This window comes from Populus euphratica, unplaced genomic scaffold (genome assembly GCF_000495115.2).
Source record: "Populus euphratica unplaced genomic scaffold, PopEup_1.0 scaffold1181.1, whole genome shotgun sequence".
NCBI lineage: Eukaryota > Viridiplantae > Streptophyta > Magnoliopsida > Malpighiales > Salicaceae > Populus > Populus euphratica.
Window position 1 is genome coordinate 1 of NW_011501027.1, and position 18,827 is coordinate 18,827.

General features: G+C 34.9%; 1 protein-coding gene and 1 non-coding gene across 4 annotated transcripts; both read left to right on the plus strand.

Moving 5' to 3' along the window:
* The first annotated feature begins 845 nt into the window (after positions 1-845).
* LOC105117080 (probable serine/threonine-protein kinase GCN2) lies at positions 846-17,758 on the plus strand. Of its 3 annotated transcripts, none has more exons than XM_011014625.1 (30): positions 846-990; positions 1,072-1,258; positions 1,942-2,010; positions 2,097-2,156; positions 2,243-2,348; positions 2,995-3,099; positions 3,670-4,074; positions 4,858-5,028; positions 5,156-5,242; positions 5,358-5,444; positions 5,539-5,650; positions 6,578-6,695; positions 7,034-7,088; positions 7,436-7,602; positions 8,172-8,356; positions 9,222-9,370; positions 9,507-9,756; positions 10,409-10,691; positions 10,772-10,865; positions 12,070-12,150; positions 12,263-12,319; positions 13,687-13,818; positions 13,898-13,981; positions 15,167-15,275; positions 15,348-15,484; positions 16,053-16,160; positions 16,370-16,455; positions 16,559-16,661; positions 16,786-16,908; positions 17,172-17,758. In XM_011014625.1, exons 2-30 carry the CDS (start codon positions 1,122-1,124, stop codon positions 17,280-17,282), a joined length of 3,771 nt encoding a protein of 1,256 aa, XP_011012927.1. In that variant the 5' UTR covers positions 846-990; positions 1,072-1,121; the 3' UTR covers positions 17,283-17,758. The 3 variants fall into 3 exon arrangements, with proteins under 3 accessions (XP_011012927.1, XP_011012928.1, XP_011012926.1); XM_011014626.1 differs by having other exon boundaries at positions 1,094-1,258; XM_011014624.1 differs by having other exon boundaries at positions 846-1,258.
* A 958-nt stretch (positions 17,759-18,716) lies between these two features.
* On the plus strand, positions 18,717-18,788 carry TRNAT-UGU (transfer RNA threonine (anticodon UGU)). The gene has a single exon. It is a non-coding gene; the product is annotated as a tRNA-Thr (tRNA).
* The last annotated feature ends 39 nt before the right edge of the window (positions 18,789-18,827 follow it).

Genomic DNA, 18,827 nt, shown 5'->3' on the forward strand with positions numbered 1-18,827 from the left:
AATAAAGATAAGGATGAGTAGTCAACATTCCAAAAATACTAAAATAAGTCTTGGTGAACAAGATCATGGAACAAAGTCGTCATGCAAGGAACGCATTTTTCTTCACACTTGATCTTATCTATAATGCCTGCTCTGCCACTCTTGAAGCCACAACAATGTCTAGGTCTATGATTCAAATCACTATCAAGACACATTTGATTATAGAATTACTCACAATGCCTTGCTATTGTCTTGAAATAGAAAATGCAAAAATCATTATATAAATATATCTATATAATAATTTCATCTTTATTTGTTCAATTAAATATATTTAGTGTAAAGGTGCCATGATGCTAGCTTGTTAACATAACAAGGACCTTTCAGCATGGAAATACTCTTGGAGATCAATTTTTGGTTGTAAGAAAATTTATTCCCCATTTCATTATTTAAAGTTGGAATCAATCTTGGGTGTAAAAATTAATTTGAGAATATTTTCACCATGGATTTCTTGTCAAAAGGATAACAGTGTTATTATAGCTCAAAATCCACACCCATAATGTTTTTATTTTATCCAAAAATAAATAAAATTCATGCTATCCAAGATAAAGGCTCATCCAATCTAATATCAGAATGTTACAAAAATAATTAAATATCATTTTTCTTTCCTTTTTTTATTACAGAGATAAATAAATAAATAAAATATGAGAATCTAACAAACTTGCATTATGCTGTCTAAAAATGAAAGAGTAAATAAATAAATAAAATATGAGAACCCAACAAATCAAATTCTAGTGCCTAGAAAAACCAGCCTCCAAGCTCCCACCAATACAGCTGTAACGTATATAAATCGAACTTCAATTCTTTAAATCACCACAAAGTACCACCACTTTTTCATAGCACAAATTAATTTAAGCAATCTCTTTTGATTTCAAACAAATTATGTATATATTTTTACTTTAAAAAGGAGGAAACTTTGGTGGCTTCATGGGTTTTTGATGACAGAAAAAACAGGTCTATTTTTAGAGATTTCAAGGCATTTTGGTTTCTGGGTTTATGAAAATTCATTGATTTCTTGACATTTTTGGTTGAAAGATTGAATCTTTCTGATTACAAGGTGAAAAGGGTTTGTGGGATTTTGAAGAATGGGTCATAGTTCAAAGAAGAAGAAGAAAGGAGGAGGAGGGAGTGGAAGGAGAAGCAAAGGAAGGTCTCAATCAAAAGATCGTTCCTATAATGCATTAGATGATAATGAGCTTCTTGCTGAAGAGATTACTGCCTTGTAAGTGATTTTTGTCTTGATTTTTGAATGGAATTATTTAGTGATATATTCGTTTCTACTAGATCACTGTTTTTTCTAATTCATATTTTGATTTTGGAAGCCAAAGGAAGATGCTTTGGTGTACTTGGTGGTTTGGTTCAAAAGTTTGAATTTCAGCATGTTGTTTTTGGAATAGAAGGGTGTAAGGCTACAAGTTGGTGATCTTCACTGCCTTAAAAATATTTGAAATTTAGACTTGGTTCCTGATGGGATATACCATATATATGGGCTCAGACGACAAATAATAATATATTTTGCTGACGAATTTGAATAGGTTCTGGAATCGGATATTCACTTGAGGATCATTACAATTGTAATTGAGATGGTTTGGTACCTTTGGTGCATTGAAATTGTTAGTGTTTGGATTTAAAGAGTATCCGAGGACAGAGTCTACTTATTCATTCATATTTTTCGGGATGCTTTTAATTCAAATAATACCTTTTGATGATCGCCTATGGCATTCTTTGCAAATGGAAGAAAAGCTTTAACCTTTAAACTTTTCCTATATTTAGAGTATTCCTTTAATGGCCATAATACGATCAGAATTTTGTCCAGGTTGTGCCCACTTTTGCTTTCATTTTATATAAGGATTTACTTTTCACACTTGTGTCTTTGTGTTTTATTCTAATCTTGTATGCATTTAGGAATGCAATATTTCAAGAAGATTGCCAGATCATTTCAGACTCGCCTCCACAAATCACCATAAAGCTCAGGTTCATTTTATCTCACTATTTTTTCTAACTTTTACATGAAATAAGATTTGTCTTGATTGTGTTTTGCTATGTTTGAATTTGAACAGGCCTTACTCAAAAGATATGGGCTATGAGGATCCAGATGTTTCAGCTCTGCTTTCAGTCAGGTTGGTGATCCACTGGTTACTGTTATTTTTGTTTAATGTTAACACACATGTCTTCTCATACCCTTTTACTTTAACTTATTAATCAGGTGCTTGCCTGGATACCCAGACAAGTGTCCAAGGTTGCAGATTACTCCTGAAAAAGGCTTGACAAAATGTGATGCAGATAATCTTCTCTCTCTCCTAAATGACCAGGTAAAGGATGACTAATTTGAGCTTGATTGGCAATATACTATCATGCACATAATCTGTAATCCTGAATGCATCTTTTTTGTTGCCTTCATGTTTATTTTCAAAAGATAGTAAAGCCAATCCTTTACTTCACCGAATAGCTTTAGTTTTTGGATCAAGGGGTTCTTTCACAGGGTATGATAGCCTCTTTGACCTAGTGGTCAGGATTTCAAATCCTCAAACCCTCTTCATTTATTTACTTATTATTCAACACAGTTGGGTGGTAGGCCTTTGCCTAGTCAACATTTTATGGTTAATGTGCTTCAGCATGAGGCATGCTAAAGATATTAAAGCCTACCTCTGATCTTCACCTTACAACATAAGTTTTTGGGTTGTGTGATTCTTTGATATTATGGGAAAGGGTTATTTAATGAATTCGTTAACTTAAACTTGAAATTCAAATTTATGTTTTTGCTTCCAACATTTCAATTTTTTACTTAAATAAATTTAAATTTATTTAAGTAACTATTCTAAATTTCTCACACATATACATGCATTATCATGTACTTAATTTTATTGCTATAAATACACATTTATGTTTTTGCTTCCAACATTTCACTTTATTGGGTTGAATTGAATTGCCTTTCTCATACTGCAAATCTCTATTAAGGCAAATTCTAATGCCCGAGAAGGACGAGTAATGATTTTCAATCTGGTGGAGGCTGCTCAAGAGTTCCTCTCAGAAATAGCTCCAATGGTTCCAGCACCTGAACCTGTAAGCTATGACATGGAATTGTCCCTTGTCTTCCCAATTTTTTTAATCAATATGCCATATATTTATTATCAACTCATTAGTTTGCTTCCATGCTTTCACTTGCAAAGCCATATATTTCAGTTTTTGATTTGTTTTAGTTTTGGCTCTTCTTCTGTCATGATTATTCCATGAATCAATGTGTGTTTATCAGCATTTTCTGGTTTGGTGTTTTCTTAATCTTTGTCATGATCGGAGACTCGGGGAATTGATATTATTTACCATATGGCTGTCCTATATTTCTTATGTTTTCAGATTAGAAAATTTTGTTTTTAATTTCTAGGACTTCATTTTATGTAAAGAGTTGAGGAATGCTCCTTTTGGGTGGAACTATAGCATAGAGTGAAGATTAGAAAGCAACACTTAATAACAAAGTCAAACACAATGGTGGTTTAAGGGGAAGGGGTGGGAGGAAGGTCCAAAAGAAAAAGTGTCATAGCAGTGTCATATATCCTGTAATTTTTTATGTTACTGTTCATTCTTTATGTTCTCTGTTTGTTTACATGTGCTCTAATTTATTCATTTCTTCTTTAGGTTTTGTGCTCATCCATCAATAGCAGCATTCAGTTGTTTCAGAAGGACATCGCAGTTTCTAGTAACAAGAGCTGCTCATCCAGGGGACCTTTTGTTTATGGTTTCATAGACCTCTTCAGTGGCTGTGGAGAGTCATGGCATTGGGGTCTTGCTGTGGATGAATTAAAATCCCACGTGTTAGACCACTCAGAAGTTGGATATGAGGTACAGGAGAAGAAACTTGATAAGATTACAAAGCCATTGACAGTCCAAGAGGCAAAGCAAGGTCTATTGGTTTCCCCTATTGCCAAGTTGGATACCCTTGAAGAAGAAAGTGAATATGAAAATAAGGGCCTATCTACTTCTAATTCAAGTAGATCTCTAGTGGAGGAATTGGCAGGAACTGATATGAAAGGGGAGAAGCAGGTGAATAATATTGAACATGTTCTTTTTTTTTTCCCTTCCTTTTGAGTGTCAACTTCTTGATTTTTTAAGTTTGTGTTGCCTGTGATTCCATTTTTCTTCATATATACTCGATATTTCCATCCTTTTAATGCTCTTCTTTGGATATATCATTTGTAAATGTGTATAATAATCAACACCAAATTGTTAAAACAATGAGGTGGTTAAGGAAGTGCTGTCAATTTTCTTAGCTTTCAGATATTCACTGGGCTCTTCATTATAGTTATTATTGATTATGCAAGGGTCAAAATCAGAGAGTATATGCACTGCTCTCCTTTTATTTTTTGTGCAGCTTTAATGCTTTGTGAATGGGTGGGTGGCACCTCCTTTGTTGCCTTTCCAATAGATTGCTTATGAAAAGGCTTTAATTATAAAGGAGTTAAACCATCCTTGATGGACAGGTTTTGTAAAATAAGCACTGAAAATATAAAAATCCTAGGTTACCAAGACACAACTTTTGAAATTCTGGGCAAAAAGTACAATTCAGCTTTTGATTGCTTCTTGAAAATGGAGATGAGCTTGTTGAAAATAGAAAAGGTAATTGTTTGTGCATTTCATAAATATGCCTGAATAAAACATGGATTTGCACAAAGTAGTTCAATTGTTGTGCCGTAATAAAGAATGTACGACAAACAGACCACCAATTTTGAAGAAATAGTAACTACCATTATTTGTCATCATTCTTCAAATTCAAGGTCAAATTTGCATTGTAATACTCACTGACAAAGATACTGCATACTTTTATAGGGTATTTTTCTCAAGGAGGTTGGCTATGGGTCAGAAGATGATGATGACCAGGACGATGGTGACAATAGCAATGATGATGAAGATTTTGAAAGTGAGCCTTGGGAATCACTGTCATCGAATTCCTTAGGGTTTAATCAAGCATCTCAAACTATTGAAAAGGATCTTATAATGGTACTTCATTTATTATTGGGATAAGAATCATACTCTTCATATTTTCTCCTTGCCTTTTCTGTTTGAAGAGTCTGGACTGGTTAATCCTTTCCGCTTCAATTATGGACTGACATTGCTTCTTTGTTAGGTTCATCTTCTTCGTCTTGCTTGTGCCTCAAAAGGAGAATTGGTTGATTCTCTGCCTCAAATAACCACCGAACTCTGCAACTTAGGTGTATGTAATCTGATGTCTTCCTGTCTTGCAGAAAGAAACAAAGTCATTTTTGTTGTCTGGGAAAAAGTCAAAGTTTTGTTAAATATGTCCTCTGATGATGGATAACCTGGTGCAGATAATTCCTGAGTCAGTACGGGAATTAGCTTCTAAACCATGCTCAACGTTTAACAAGACATTTGATCATGTTTTCCATGAACATACGGTTCACCACTCTCTCTGTCTTTGTTTTTTTGACAACTGGAAACTGATTTCAAATTGTTCTTCACATTTTTGTCTGTTCTATTAATTTTATCTAGGTCTCATCTAGAGTATCTCAATTTTGGAAACCTACTTCTGATTTAGGAGGGGCTAGTGCGTCTCTCCCAAGCTCTCGATATCTAAATGACTTTGAAGAGCTGCAACCCCTTGGTACTATAATCCTCCATATCTGTGTGTGTGCAAGTGTTTCTATGAGTTTATTTAGGTATTGATTGAATTCTTTGTGGATACATATACATGTCTATGTGAGATCATAGAAAGGTGGAATGTTAGGTGCTGACATATAGGTACTTTATGAAGATGCTTGCTTATAAATGTGTCTTTACTATTTGATCACGACTTTTATGTACTTGAAAATTTAATTACTGATTTACTAGATGCTTCTTTATGAAACTTCATGCCCATATCTGCGTGTGTGCAAGTGTTTCTATGAGTTTATTTAGGTACTGATTGAATTCTTTGTGGATACATATACATGTCTATGTGAGATCATAGAAAGGTGGAATGTTAGGTGCTGACAGATAGGTACTTTATGAAGATGCTTGCTTATAAATGTGTCTTTACTATTTGATCAAGACTTTTATGTACTTGAAAATTTAATTACTGATTTACTAGATGCTTCTTTATGAAACTTCATGTTTGAGTCTTCATGGCATTGTTGTGACTGAATGCTTTGACATTACATTTGTGACACAGGAGGTTATTAAGGAAAATTAATTTTTATTATTTCCTATTTAGTTTAGGAAATTAAATAATATGCTTAATAACTTTATTTTTCCTAGTTTGTTTAAGACTTTTATTACTTGTCCTTTATTTTTATGTTTACAGGTTTGTTTAGGTTGGTTTTTGGGTTTATTTAAGGAGTTGAATAAAGTTTTGAATTGGGGTTTTTGTGTGATCCCTTTACGGCAAAATGCTTTCTTTGTGCTTGCTGTCCTTGTGTTACTCCTGTCTGCATCAATTCGTCTACAAACTTTTTTGACATTACAAAACTGCAATATGCCTTTTTTGTGGCCATGAGTTCAGTAGATACCATATTTATGCTTTTCTTAGAGTTTCCTTTATGAATGGTTACAGGTCATGGTGGTTTTGGCCATGTTGTGTTGTGCAAAAATAAGCTTGACGGAAGGCAGTATGCGGTGAAGAAAATTCGCCTCAAGGACAAAACCCTGCCTGTTAATGACCGAATCTTGAGGTAAATTTATTTTAGATTATGCAGTGGAAGAGTCAGTGCTCAAGGTTTATTGAATGCCAACATGTCGATCTTGAGGTAAATTTATGCAGTGGAAGTCATTGCTCAAGGTTTATTGAATGCCAACATGTCTTCATTTCTTTTGACTCCCTAGAAACATCATTCTCTTTTGGTGCAATAGAACTCCCTCTATTTTTTTTTTTTTTCGTGAAATTAAAAATGGAGTGGAAACTTGATTTTGTGTTCTGATCATGTAAAATTTGCTTGAAGTTTGCAGTACATTTTCTTTTTTATGTTTGATTTTATTTTAAGATTTGTGCCAACCATTGCGAGGTACTTAGGGAAGTAGCCACCCTTTCACGTCTGCAGCATCAGCATGTTGTCCGATACTATCAGGTATAACTTTCTTTTCTGCTTGTTCTGTGGATTATTGAGTAGGAAAGAATCACAATCATGTCTTTGTTGGTTAAGTGTAGCATGTCAAGATATTCATACATGTAAAATGCATAAGACGGTCACTGGTTGCTTGTAGAATGAGACGAGATTGTTATAATGAGTTTTTCTGAAATTTATAGGATGTGTTAATTTAGAATGCTGCTTATATTTTCTATGGAAAAGAGGTTATACAGCTTCTGAAAGTGACATACTTTTAGTTTTGGCTACAGAAATGTAAGATTCAGGAAAAAATGCTGTTATATTTTTCAGGCCTGTATGATGATTGTGATATTTGTGAACATTCCCAGGCATGGTTTGAAACAGGAGTTGTTGGTATTTTTGGTGACTCCACTGGGGGTTCTGCTACTGCAGCAAGCTCCACATTCAGCTACAAGGGTGCAAGCTCTGCTGGTGTTGGGCAAGAGAATAAGCTCGAATCAACGTATCTGTACATTCAAATGGAATTTTGCCCCAGGTATCGTGTTTTCTTCACTTCAATTTTTTCCTGGCTTGTTTTGTATCCTTTCTAGTATTCTTTAGATGATTTTTCATCATTCATTTTTGTAGGTTAGTTTCTCCTTTGTTTTAAATGAGAAGAACAAAATAAACTTTCATGAATTTGCAGTGAAAAAATTGCATGAAATGCAAAAATGTCTTTGAGCATATGATTATTTTATCCCTTTTATCCATGTAATGAATATAAAAGGAAGTCTATAATTCATACAGACTTTCCATAAATTTACTTATTTTTCATCTTGAAGTGCTTATAGTTGTTAATCTTTTTTTGTAACTTCTTCTACTTCTTCTTCTTGTTTTTGTTTATGCAGTTTGAATAGCAAATCACTTTCTTCAAGTTATCAACTGCTTTTGAGTTCTGATTTTTCTTTTTGCCATAATTATCAGGAATACTATTGCTTTATTCTTCTTATCCTATAAATTTATGAAACTAAAGAGCTTTTGCATGTTTTATTACTGTTTTCACTTATTTTATTGACCTTGCTCCTTTATTTTCCTTTTTTTTTCCATTGCTTTCGGTTTTGGAAGGACTCTCCACCAGGTTTTCGAATCATATAATCATTTTGACAAAGACTTAGCATGGCATTTATGTCGGCAAATTGTGGAAGGCTTGGCACACATACATGCACAAGGAATCATTCATCGAGACTTGACCCCAAATAACATATTTTTTGATGCTCGGAATGATATTAAAATTGGAGATTTTGGTCTCGGTAAGATCCAGGAGCAATTCTCTTTCTCTGCGAGTACTATAGTTTATTGTCTATTTAATTAATTATGTCAGTTGCAGTTGTGAGTATTTCTCTTGAATATATGATGTGCCAAAAAGATGAAATGAATTGCAAAGAAGCTAATTGGATTGCACCAATCTATAATTTTGGATTATGTTATAAAATGGCTACAAATTTGCCAAGAACTACTTGGTGCTAGAAAGTTGAAAAGAATTCTAATCACATTTTTTTTATTAAAGTAAAAATTTCTTCAGACTCATATTTAGTTTAAATACTCAAAATTGGTCAATCAAGACTCAGATTTTATTGCAAGTGTTTATAATGCACAATTAACACGAGAAAATTCTAATATTTCATGTTATAACTTTGATTCTAGGAGGGAAATGTTTTTGAATTTTACATTGGTAATGGCCTTTCAGTTTGGCAATAAATCCTCCATTGAAAAAACAGCAAAACAAATAAAAAATGATGTCCAAGGAGACGATGTTAACACTCCAAAATTTTTTACCACACTCCCACTATCCCATATTTTGATACAAAAATAAGAAACAAAGGTGACATATTGGGATTCTGGCTAAACATTTTTAGAGTGTTATTATCATCCCCCAAAGTCTTGTTGGACATGATAAGAAAGGAGGTGCTTTTTGAAGTTCTTAACCTGACCATGATGTGCACATGTGTAAGCACTCATAATTGGATCTTTCATCTCTTCCAACTAAGAATTTGGTTCCCTTATACCGATGAGGGCATGCATTGATTCATGATCAAGCAATATCTCAATTCTTGTATAAAATAAAATGGAATATCTCTGTTCATTTTCTAACAGACATTTGATCTGTGGTTTCAGCCAAGTTCTTGGAATTGGAGCAGCTGGATCATGATGCAGCTTTGCCTGCAGATACAGCTGGAGTTTCAATGGATGGTACTGGTCAAGTTGGAACCTACTTTTATACTGCTCCTGAGATTGAGCAAGGATGGCCAAAGATTGATGAAAAGGTAAACTTTTGGTGGCAGCTTCTTCAACTTAATCTTCAGCATTAGTCATCATGCAAGTTAAGCTCCAATTTTGCAGTCATGTAATACATTTTGTTCAGATATTATTTGCAAGATTGCTAACCCATCTACATTTCAGGCTGACATGTACAGCTTAGGGATTGTGTTTTTTGAGGTTTGGCACCCTTTTGGGACAGCCATGGAGAGACATGTTATTCTATCTGATCTGAAACAAAAGGGAGAGCTTCCTCCCTCATGGGTTGCTCAATTTCCAGAGCAAGCATCCTTGTTGCGGCGCTTAATGTCTCCAAGTCCATCAGATCGTCCATCTGCAACAGATCTTCTAAAGCACGCGTTTCCTCCAAGAATGGAATCCGAGTTGTTAGATAGTGAGTATTTTTTTTTCTTGTATTCTTGTGTGTATTTATTCATTTGCTTAATTGTGTCTTTGAAAATTACATACAATATTATTGTGATGGACAAGTAGGATTTATTGTCTTAACAGATGAAGAAAGGGAAACTTGGAGATCATGGTAAAGGATGATAAAATTTGGACTTGCATTTCTCAGCTTATTTCTAATTTTTTTTTTGTATCTTTTGACTTTCATAAGAATTGAATGTTAGAATTTGTAAAAATAACAGAAACTGAGGAATTTCAAGAATGTATTTAGATATATGGAATTGTATTATTGGAAAAAGAAGAATGTACTGTGATAAAGGATACTCAATTCTCAGGAATTTAAAATCTGTGGTCACAATTCCACCAAATGATTGGGGCACAAAAGACTTGTATAACTCTTAAGAGTGGCGCGCTAATACCAGAATTTTTTTCTTACAAGTTCAAATAAGTAGTACGATTACCACTAGGGAGCAATCTCTGTGAAATTACAAGCACTTTAGAATCTATAATGAATTTTTATGGACCACTTTTTTTAACATATTTGATTTTTGGACAAATATGGAATTTTATGTCTTCTGAAGTGATCATGTAGCTTTTTATTAATCAGTTCAACTTATTGCCCTTTTGCCTTATGTTTTCAGATATGCTAAGAACAATGCAAACTTCTGAGGACAGAAGTGTGTATGATAAAGTTGTGAATGCTATCTTTGATGAAGAGATATTACGCATGAAAAACCAACATCAACATGCTGGTAGATTGAGGATTGCCAGAGATGATACTTCCTGTATCCAGCTTGAAGATTTAGACACTGAGCTCCGTGATTGTGTTATTGAAATTGTTAGAGAAGTGTTCAAACAACATTGTGCAAAGCATCTGGAAATAATACCCGTGCGCTTATTGGATGATTCCCCACAATTTAACAGGTTAGTTCTACCCAAATATTTCTGTCATCTTTCTTGTCTAGTGTTAGAGCTGGTTCTAACTTATGGTTTTGCATGAGAAGGAACACTGTAAAACTTTTGACCCATGGGGGAGATTTGCTTGAACTTTGTCATGAGCTGCGTCTGCCTTTTGTTAGATGGCTTATTGCAAACCAGGTACCAAACTCCATACTGTTTGACATTGATTTCTTGCCATATATATGATAATTGTAAATTGGCATACAAGTTTAAGGAGGGAGTTGCTTATCTTCTCATGGTTTGATTAGACTATATCCCCTTTATCCTTTTCAATTGTAGTTTTTTTTTTCTGTTTTCTTTGTTCGCTCAACTTTCCTCGTTGGCTGCACACTGTTCCAAACCATGACTTACCTAGAGGGAGTTGGCATCACCAGGGTTTAGCAATCTAGGTCAAAATCAGGGAGTACTTTTTATTTAATTTAAAATATGCAAAGTGGAAAAGATATTGGTTTTGAAAATTTCCAATTCATTTATGGTTCCTAATAAACATTGCATAGGGCTTCTTTCTTTATTGAATGAAAATTTTCCTTAATTTGGGAAATTTGACTTCCTTACAAAGCATCTGAAATGAACAGACTTGAAAAGTTTGCTGCACAAAATAAACCTGGCACTTAGAGCTGGAGACTCATCTGATGGATGATAGTCAAAAAACCTTAGGGGTTTTGTTTGACATGTTAACTGTTCTCACTCATTATTACAAGTTTCTACCAATCAGTGGGAGGAATTCTGAATTAAATAATTGAATAGTAGAGGGGCACACTATTTTTTTTATGATTGTTTGGGAAGAAAGATTACGAAATAATTACCAGCAAGGATTTATTTTGTTTTTACATGTATGTATTGTTAAAGTAGTAGTAGTACTGAAGACTAAACGATTACATGGGTTTATACTGAATGAAAGAAGTTATCTTATTATGTCAGGAAAAGGTCACTCTCAAATTATTTTAGCATCGTCCCTTACCTTTTTGTCATTTTTGAGTGAGATCAGGATGGGGCCTATTAGGGATAAACTTGGATAAAAATATGGACTCTGTCGACTTGTTATCATGAGCTTAAAATAAATGTAAAATTGCCAACTGTTATTTCTACAAACGAAATCTGGGATGTAGATGTAGAATGAAGTTCTGTTCAAGAACTTGTTGATATTTTGTGCAGAAAAGTTCTCAAAAGTTGGGATGTGTCACAGAAGATGAACTGTGCAAGATCCAATCCCAGCAAAGCATCTCCATACACATGCTTCTCTTTGTTATCTCAGCATAACTGTTCAATTAATATATTGTTAATCATCTAAAAGAAGTAGGTGTGGAATGAGTGAGCCATTCTTGTACTTCATCTCTTACAGAAATCATCTTTCAAAAGATATGAAATATCATCTGTTTTTAGAAGAGCAATTGGTCATTCACCACCAAATCGCTATCTCCAGGTACAGATTTTAATATTTGTCCAGCTAGTCATCTGCAATATCTATGATCAAATGTTTTTGCATCCACTTGCTTGTCAGAACTCTGAATATTATGCTTTTTTTTATGTAATAGGGAGATTTTGACATTATTGGAGGTGCATCAGCTCTGACAGAGGCAGAGGCTATTAAGGTACTGTTCTTTTTATCTTATGGTTTTTTCCTGTATAATCTTTAGATATTTGTGAAACCACTCAACTTGTCTTTATGGAGGTAATGATGAGATTTTACTAAAGCATCTGCCAAGGTCCCTGATATGGGACTCCAGAAAAATTTCTGTAGCCTATTTGAACTTATTGAAATAGGGTTTCCAATCGAAGAAATTGATAGAGAGATTTTGAGTATAAAAGGGAGATTGATGAGGCAAGGTTAAGTATACATTAAATAAAATGACCCCTTATAACAATTTTTACTTTATATTTCATTCTCTGAATAAATAAATGTTGATGAAGTTCAGGATGGAGATGGATTAAAGACAGTTAAAAAATTTAGCTTGCTAGTTAAAAAGATTAGCTGAAGAGGCTGGATGTGTGTCGGGTGGTGGGTTGACAGTTAAATTTTGTATCTTTTCAAGACCCATTCTTTTATTTTGCAAGTTCTCATCTCTTGTTAGTCCACAGTAGAATTCTACTGAATGAAGCTAAAGCTGAGTTGAGTTATATGTCATTTTAATTCTTCTCTATTCTGTTCACTTATCTTCTCTTGGGGGGGGGTTGGTATCTGTTTTCAAAAACATGTTGAAAGGAGCCGATGTAAAAATGTGAAAATTTTTAATATCAATTATTGATGACAACTATGCATCCTGTACAACTGTGACTAGGATAATAGGATTCATCCAAATGTAAAGTTATTCTGTGTATGATAAAAAGTTGACTTGTTTTGATCTTATAGTAATAGCACTACCACCTTTGGGGAAAGGTTTACGTCATATTTTGAAACCTATGGAGAGTGAAACTGAGATGCTCTGAAACTATCTAATAAAAGCTATGTAATTTAGATCGAGAGAATACTTTATGCATTCATGCAAGGTTTCAAATTCTGCTATTCTGCATTTTGTATTTTTAATACCTGTAAATCTCCCACTTCATGAAGGTAAGTGTAATCTCGTTTCCTCTCTAAATAATATTTTTCTGAGGTTACTATCTTTTTAAGTTAACAAAACACCAAGTTTCTGTATAGTTTCATAAGACTTGGCAATGTCTATTCAATAATACCCCCCCATAGACCATTTCTAACACAGGATAAAATGATAGTTGAAAACTGGTTGCGTCCAGGTTTCTATAGAAAGAACTTGTACTTTTTTAGGATTTTTACAATCCTGGCATGCTGTTGCAAGAGGTTGCATCAAATAAAGGTTTATATATCACAACTATCAATGTCATGGAGTGACTGATAAAAGTTACATGCAATGTATCTTTCATTAACCAGTCTCTTCACTGTATTTAGAATTTTTAGAATGCTTCATTATTGAATTCGTTGAATTTTTTGTTTATTTCTCAGGTGACAATGGACATTGTAACTCGCTTCTTTTTCCCAGATTCTTGTGATATTCATCTAAATCATGGGGACCTACTGGATGCTATCTGGTCTTGGGTAGGAATCAAGCCAGAGCATAGACAGAAAGTAGCGGAGGTATTCTGTTGATTTACTTATGAGATGCATTATTGGGTATGTCAAATATGACCTCACAGATGCTTCTTTTCAAATGAAGCTTCTTTCTCTGATGGGTTCTTTGCGCCCCCAATCCTCTGAACGGAAGTTGAAATGGGCTGTTATTAGGCGTCAGCTTTTGCAGGTTTGATAAATGTCACAAATCAACTTAAAACATTTATTACCCTCCATCATTTATCAATGCCAGTATCACTTTTATCCTCCTTTGGTCCGTGTGATTGTCATGTGGGAATTTTGGTTTTCTTTTTATCTTTGATTTGTACACGGTTAAAAACACTTTTAGGGAAAATAGCATCTGCTTGCTTATTGGTAGAAGAATACCAAAGTTTGGGCTCCCTCTAGAAGTTGTATCTTGAGTTTATTCATGTTCATTTTGTATCAAGTTAATTAAGTAAATAGAGAATGGAAGGATGGAAATCTTTGTTTTTGAACCCAAGAGATTTTGGAAAGTCGAAGTTAAATTTGGGGATACTGCTAGCTTATGGAGAACTAATGCTGAAAGGAAAAACTAAAAGTTTGCCACAGAGAACCTGGAGCAGTTCTCTAGTACTCCAGGGTCTGTCATGGACAATACAGCAGTGCTATTCAAGCCACTGTAGCATTCTGTTTTTAGAAGCTTTTATGCCTATTTGTATCTTTTTGCTAGGCCATTTGAAATTAGTTATTTAAGGCACATGACTTTGTTTAAGTTCTAGTTTTTCATTCCTCTTAAATAGTCTTTGCAGCCATTTTGCGCTCCTGCCTTTTGATTATTAATATAATTCAGCCTTTTGTTTATTATGCTTACTGAAATGTCAGGGTTTACATGATGTAGCACCATGAAAAGTGTTTCTTCCTTTTTCTCTAAGAAACTTAGATCTGAATGGAAAATAATTATTGGTCCCTCCTGGTCACACTGCTGACCGAGTAAACATATAATTTCAAAGTTTCCTTGCATGCGTAATCATCTTCTGATGCTTTCAGTGTCTTCATATTATTTTGTACTGTGTTATGTTGGTAAGGTATTTTATAAGCTAAGTCCATCTGTCCTTGTTTGGGCTTCATATCTTCTCGTTGACTTCTGTTCAATTTTTTGGAGTCTCATCTTTTTTTATTTTCTCATTCTATCCTGCTGTGTTATTGCAATTTGCATCCCTTTCCTTTCTGTTTGCTCACTTGAATGTGCTTGGTACATTGGCAGGCTCATGATGCTCAGAATATTCATCTTCAGTGGCAAAGCCATGTTTTTTAATATTGCAGTTCATATTCTACAATATTACAATTCAAAGGGATTTAACTGCTCCCCCCCCCCCATTTCAATGTCTTTCAGGAATTAAATTTAGCAGAAGCTGTTGTGAATAGGTTGCAGACTGTTGGTTTGAGGTTTTGTGGAGCAGCAGACCAGGCCCTTCCTCGGTTAAGGGGAGCTCTGCCAGCTGGTACAAAGCGCGTTTCTGCTTTGCTCATATAATAGCTAATCTAACTTTTACTTAGCTGTGATACAACTGCAGATAATCGTATCCGGAACGCACTTGATGAGCTATCAGACCTCTTTATCTATTTGAGGGTTTGGAAGATAGAGAACCATGTGTACATAAATGCTCTAATGCCACCAACTGAAAATTATCATAGGGATTTGTTTTTTCAGGTAAATCAGCTGCAGTCATACGTGTATACTAGTATAATATTTATATGCTCATACAGAGTACTTATTTACTACTGCTTGCTGGTCATAGTATCTTGTGTTTTGTCTCTGAGATAGTGACTATTAGCCCCTAATGCTTGCTGGTCATAGTATCTTGTGTTTTTGTCTCTGAGATAGTGACTATTAGCCTAGTGATTGTGTGGAATCTTTCATCATTCCAGATGATATATAGCTCAACCTAGATACATGCAGATTCCTTTTGGCCCAAGTATGATCGTACCATATTTTTTAGTTCAATTATGCTCCACATACTCTATGGTATCTCTTAGTTCCAAATTGGCTAGTTGAACTATCTATTCTGCAAGCTAATTCCAATGGCCTAATTGTGAAAAAGCATATAATCATTTTGGTGGAGAGGAGTTGTTAAAGGATATGTTGAGCTGCTCTAGGCCTCGCATAGCTCCTGACTCACTTTCTTCATTTGATTTCTCTATATCTACTTGATAACTATATGCATATATATTTTTTTTGGCTGATAGTTTTGATGACTAGTTGTTATTTCCTTGCCCAGATATATTTAACGAAGGAGAACAATCCTGGATCAGTTAATGAAGGCGCATTGCTTGCTGTTGGTGGTCGGTATGACTATTTGCTGCATCAAATGTGGGATAATGAATATGTATGTCATTCTCCTTATTTCTTCGCCTCTTTCTCATCTTTCCATTCAGTTCTGTGCATTTACTGATATCTATCATGTGCGGGTAGTTCAGCCATCTGTTTTTGATAAGACAACTTGATATCGCCAGTGTGACATAGATTATAGTTTTGAAGCATAATTCTGATGTGAAGTGTGCATTTTTGTTAATGTTTCTGTCTTCTTTTATTCAGAGAGCAAGTCCTCCTGGTGCTGTTGGCACCAGCCTTGCATTAGAGACAATTATTCAGTATTCTCCTGGAGAGTTCAAGCCTATTAGGTGCAGTTTCCTTCATTTGCTCCTCTTTTTCTTTCCAATCTACTGTTTTAGTATTTAACTATATTCGCAAGAGTGGATATTGTCTTGCCATTTGTTGCTGCAGAAATGAAGCTGCCACCGCTGTTCTTGTTTGTTCAAGAGGAGGGGGAGGTTTATTGGTTGAGCGCATGGAATTAGTTTCTGAATTATGGGAAGAGAATATTAAGGTTGAAAATTAAATACCGTGCTTGTTCAACTTTCTTAGTTGCACTGTACTAATTGGTTTGTTCGTGCTTGTTCAACTGTCTTAGTTGCACTGTACTAATTGGTTTGTTTGTCTATGATCACCAGGCTGAGTTTGTCCCACAACCTGATCCAAGCCTTACAGAGCAGTATGAATATGCAAGTGAGCATGATATAAGATGCCTTGTCATCATAACAGATGCAGGGGTATCACGAACAGATGTTGTCAAGGTAATAATGATCAAAACCTGTTCTGAACTTTGCTGCATTTTATATGGGGGAATGCTCTAATACTGCAACGTTCCATATAAATTACTTGAACACTGTAAGATACGCATACCTCACCCTACCTTGGCTAGCATAAGCTGACCTTGACCAAAGTCTTTGGGGAAACCCTCAAGCGTTTTTTCTCCTTTCCTTTTCCAGTTTTGAGCTGTTTAAGTAATCTTGATGCAGTGAAGATGAACTGTTAATTCATGGACTGATATTTCCAGGTTCGTCATATCGAACTTAAGAGGGAGAAGGAGGTTGCAAGAGAGAAGCTTGTCAGGTTTCTGTTGGATGCAATGGCAACACTGTTTAGAAACCCCTCAGTTTGGAATTAGGCGCTCATCAAGGGCAATTTTTATCTAGTTTTTGTTAGCTGTTTTCTGATCCATCACAACTTTCTAAGAATTGAGAAAGATTCAAGATGCTGGAGATCAACTTCCAAATATCCCGAGAGAAAGATCATGAAGTTTATCTTACACAACACAACAGAATTTACATTTAGTACATAACAGACAAATTTTTCTTCTTCAACAATCTGCTCTGGAGAAAGTTTTGCAGATGTAGATTTTTCTTACTCGAGCACTTCAATAGTGACAATTTTGAAGTTTCATAATCAAAAGATCGATGTACATTATAAATATGTAAATATATGTGATATTCCAACATAGTAATTCCTCTTGGAGTAGGAACTAGGAAGGCATCAACAAGCATTGTGAATGCACAAGAAATACTTGATATGTAAAGTAAAAGATAATTGATTTATGAAAATATGAGAAAGCAAAGAGGCACATGTTTATGTCTAGTTATTAAATCTAGTCTAGCGGGTTAATCTAATAACCTTCAGACCCACGACGAGTTTCATTTCGAAATATCTTAGACATCGGCCCAGGAAGAGCTTATTCTTCCTGTTTTTCTAGAGTAGCAGGGAGAGCTTAAGATCAATGGTCAAGGATATCTAGTTCTCAACCGCGCAGTGCTTGGAAATCAAATCTATCAGTGGCTGCATGTTGAAAATATCAAAGCATATAGCGGGTTAATCTAATAACCTGCAGACCCACGACGAGTTTCATTTTGAAATATTTTAGACATCGGCCCAGGAAAGACTTATTCTTCCTGTTTTTCTAGAGTAGCAGGGAGAGCTTAAGATCAATGGTCAAGGATATCTAGTTCTCAACCGCGCAGTGCTTGGAAATCAAATCTATCAGTGGCTGCATGTTGAAAATATCAAAGCATATGATCTGACTTTTGATCCATGCATTAAAGCAGTACTGTACTGAGTATGATCTTCGTAACTCATTTACCTGTATTTCCTGTAATCTTTCGGTGACACTTCGGAAATACAGGTAAATGAGTTACGAAGATCATACTGAGAAAAGATTCATCTAGTTTTTTCTTTACCTAACTTTTCTTCTAAGCTGAAGAATCACTTAGCATTATTTGGTAGAGGGATTAAATAGGAACTAAATTGTTTACTATGTTAAACAGACTTCTACCTTCTTAACTTCTGGGTTGCCATAGCAACCGCTTCCCTAGTGGCCACTGCCATCATAGTCGTAATTTTCCTTGTTGCCACCACCAGGTCCACCACGCATGGTTGATGTGATCTCAACTGGGTCAATAACATGCTGCTATTACAAAACTTCCATGGCCAGCCGCCAGAGTTTATATCATTAAATGCATTACTATAAATCAACATCTGCATTTTTGACCTTTAATTAGACGCCGCCCGGTGGCCGCTTCCTTTTATTATGATGATTATTACCCGACAAGCCCCTATAGCTCAGTGGTAGAGCGTCAGTCTTGTAAACTGAAGGTCCGTAGTTCGATCCTGCGTGGGGGCATTTTAAGTTTATATATATTCATAGATTCTTTCATTTCAC

What these genes read in the sequence shown, in the direction of transcription:
- LOC105117080 (XM_011014624.1), top strand. Translation starts at nt 1,122, where the DNA reads ATGGGTCATAGTTCAAAGAAGAAGAAGAAAGGAGGAGGAGGGAGTGGA. An exon ending in CCGAACTCTGCAACTTAGGT is followed by an intron (nt 5,243 to 5,357) that starts GTATGTAATCTG and finishes AACCTGGTGCAG; the next exon opens with ATAATTCCTGAGTCAGTACG. An exon ending in GGCCAAAGATTGATGAAAAG is followed by an intron (nt 9,371 to 9,506) that starts GTAAACTTTTGG and finishes TCTACATTTCAG; the next exon opens with GCTGACATGTACAGCTTAGG.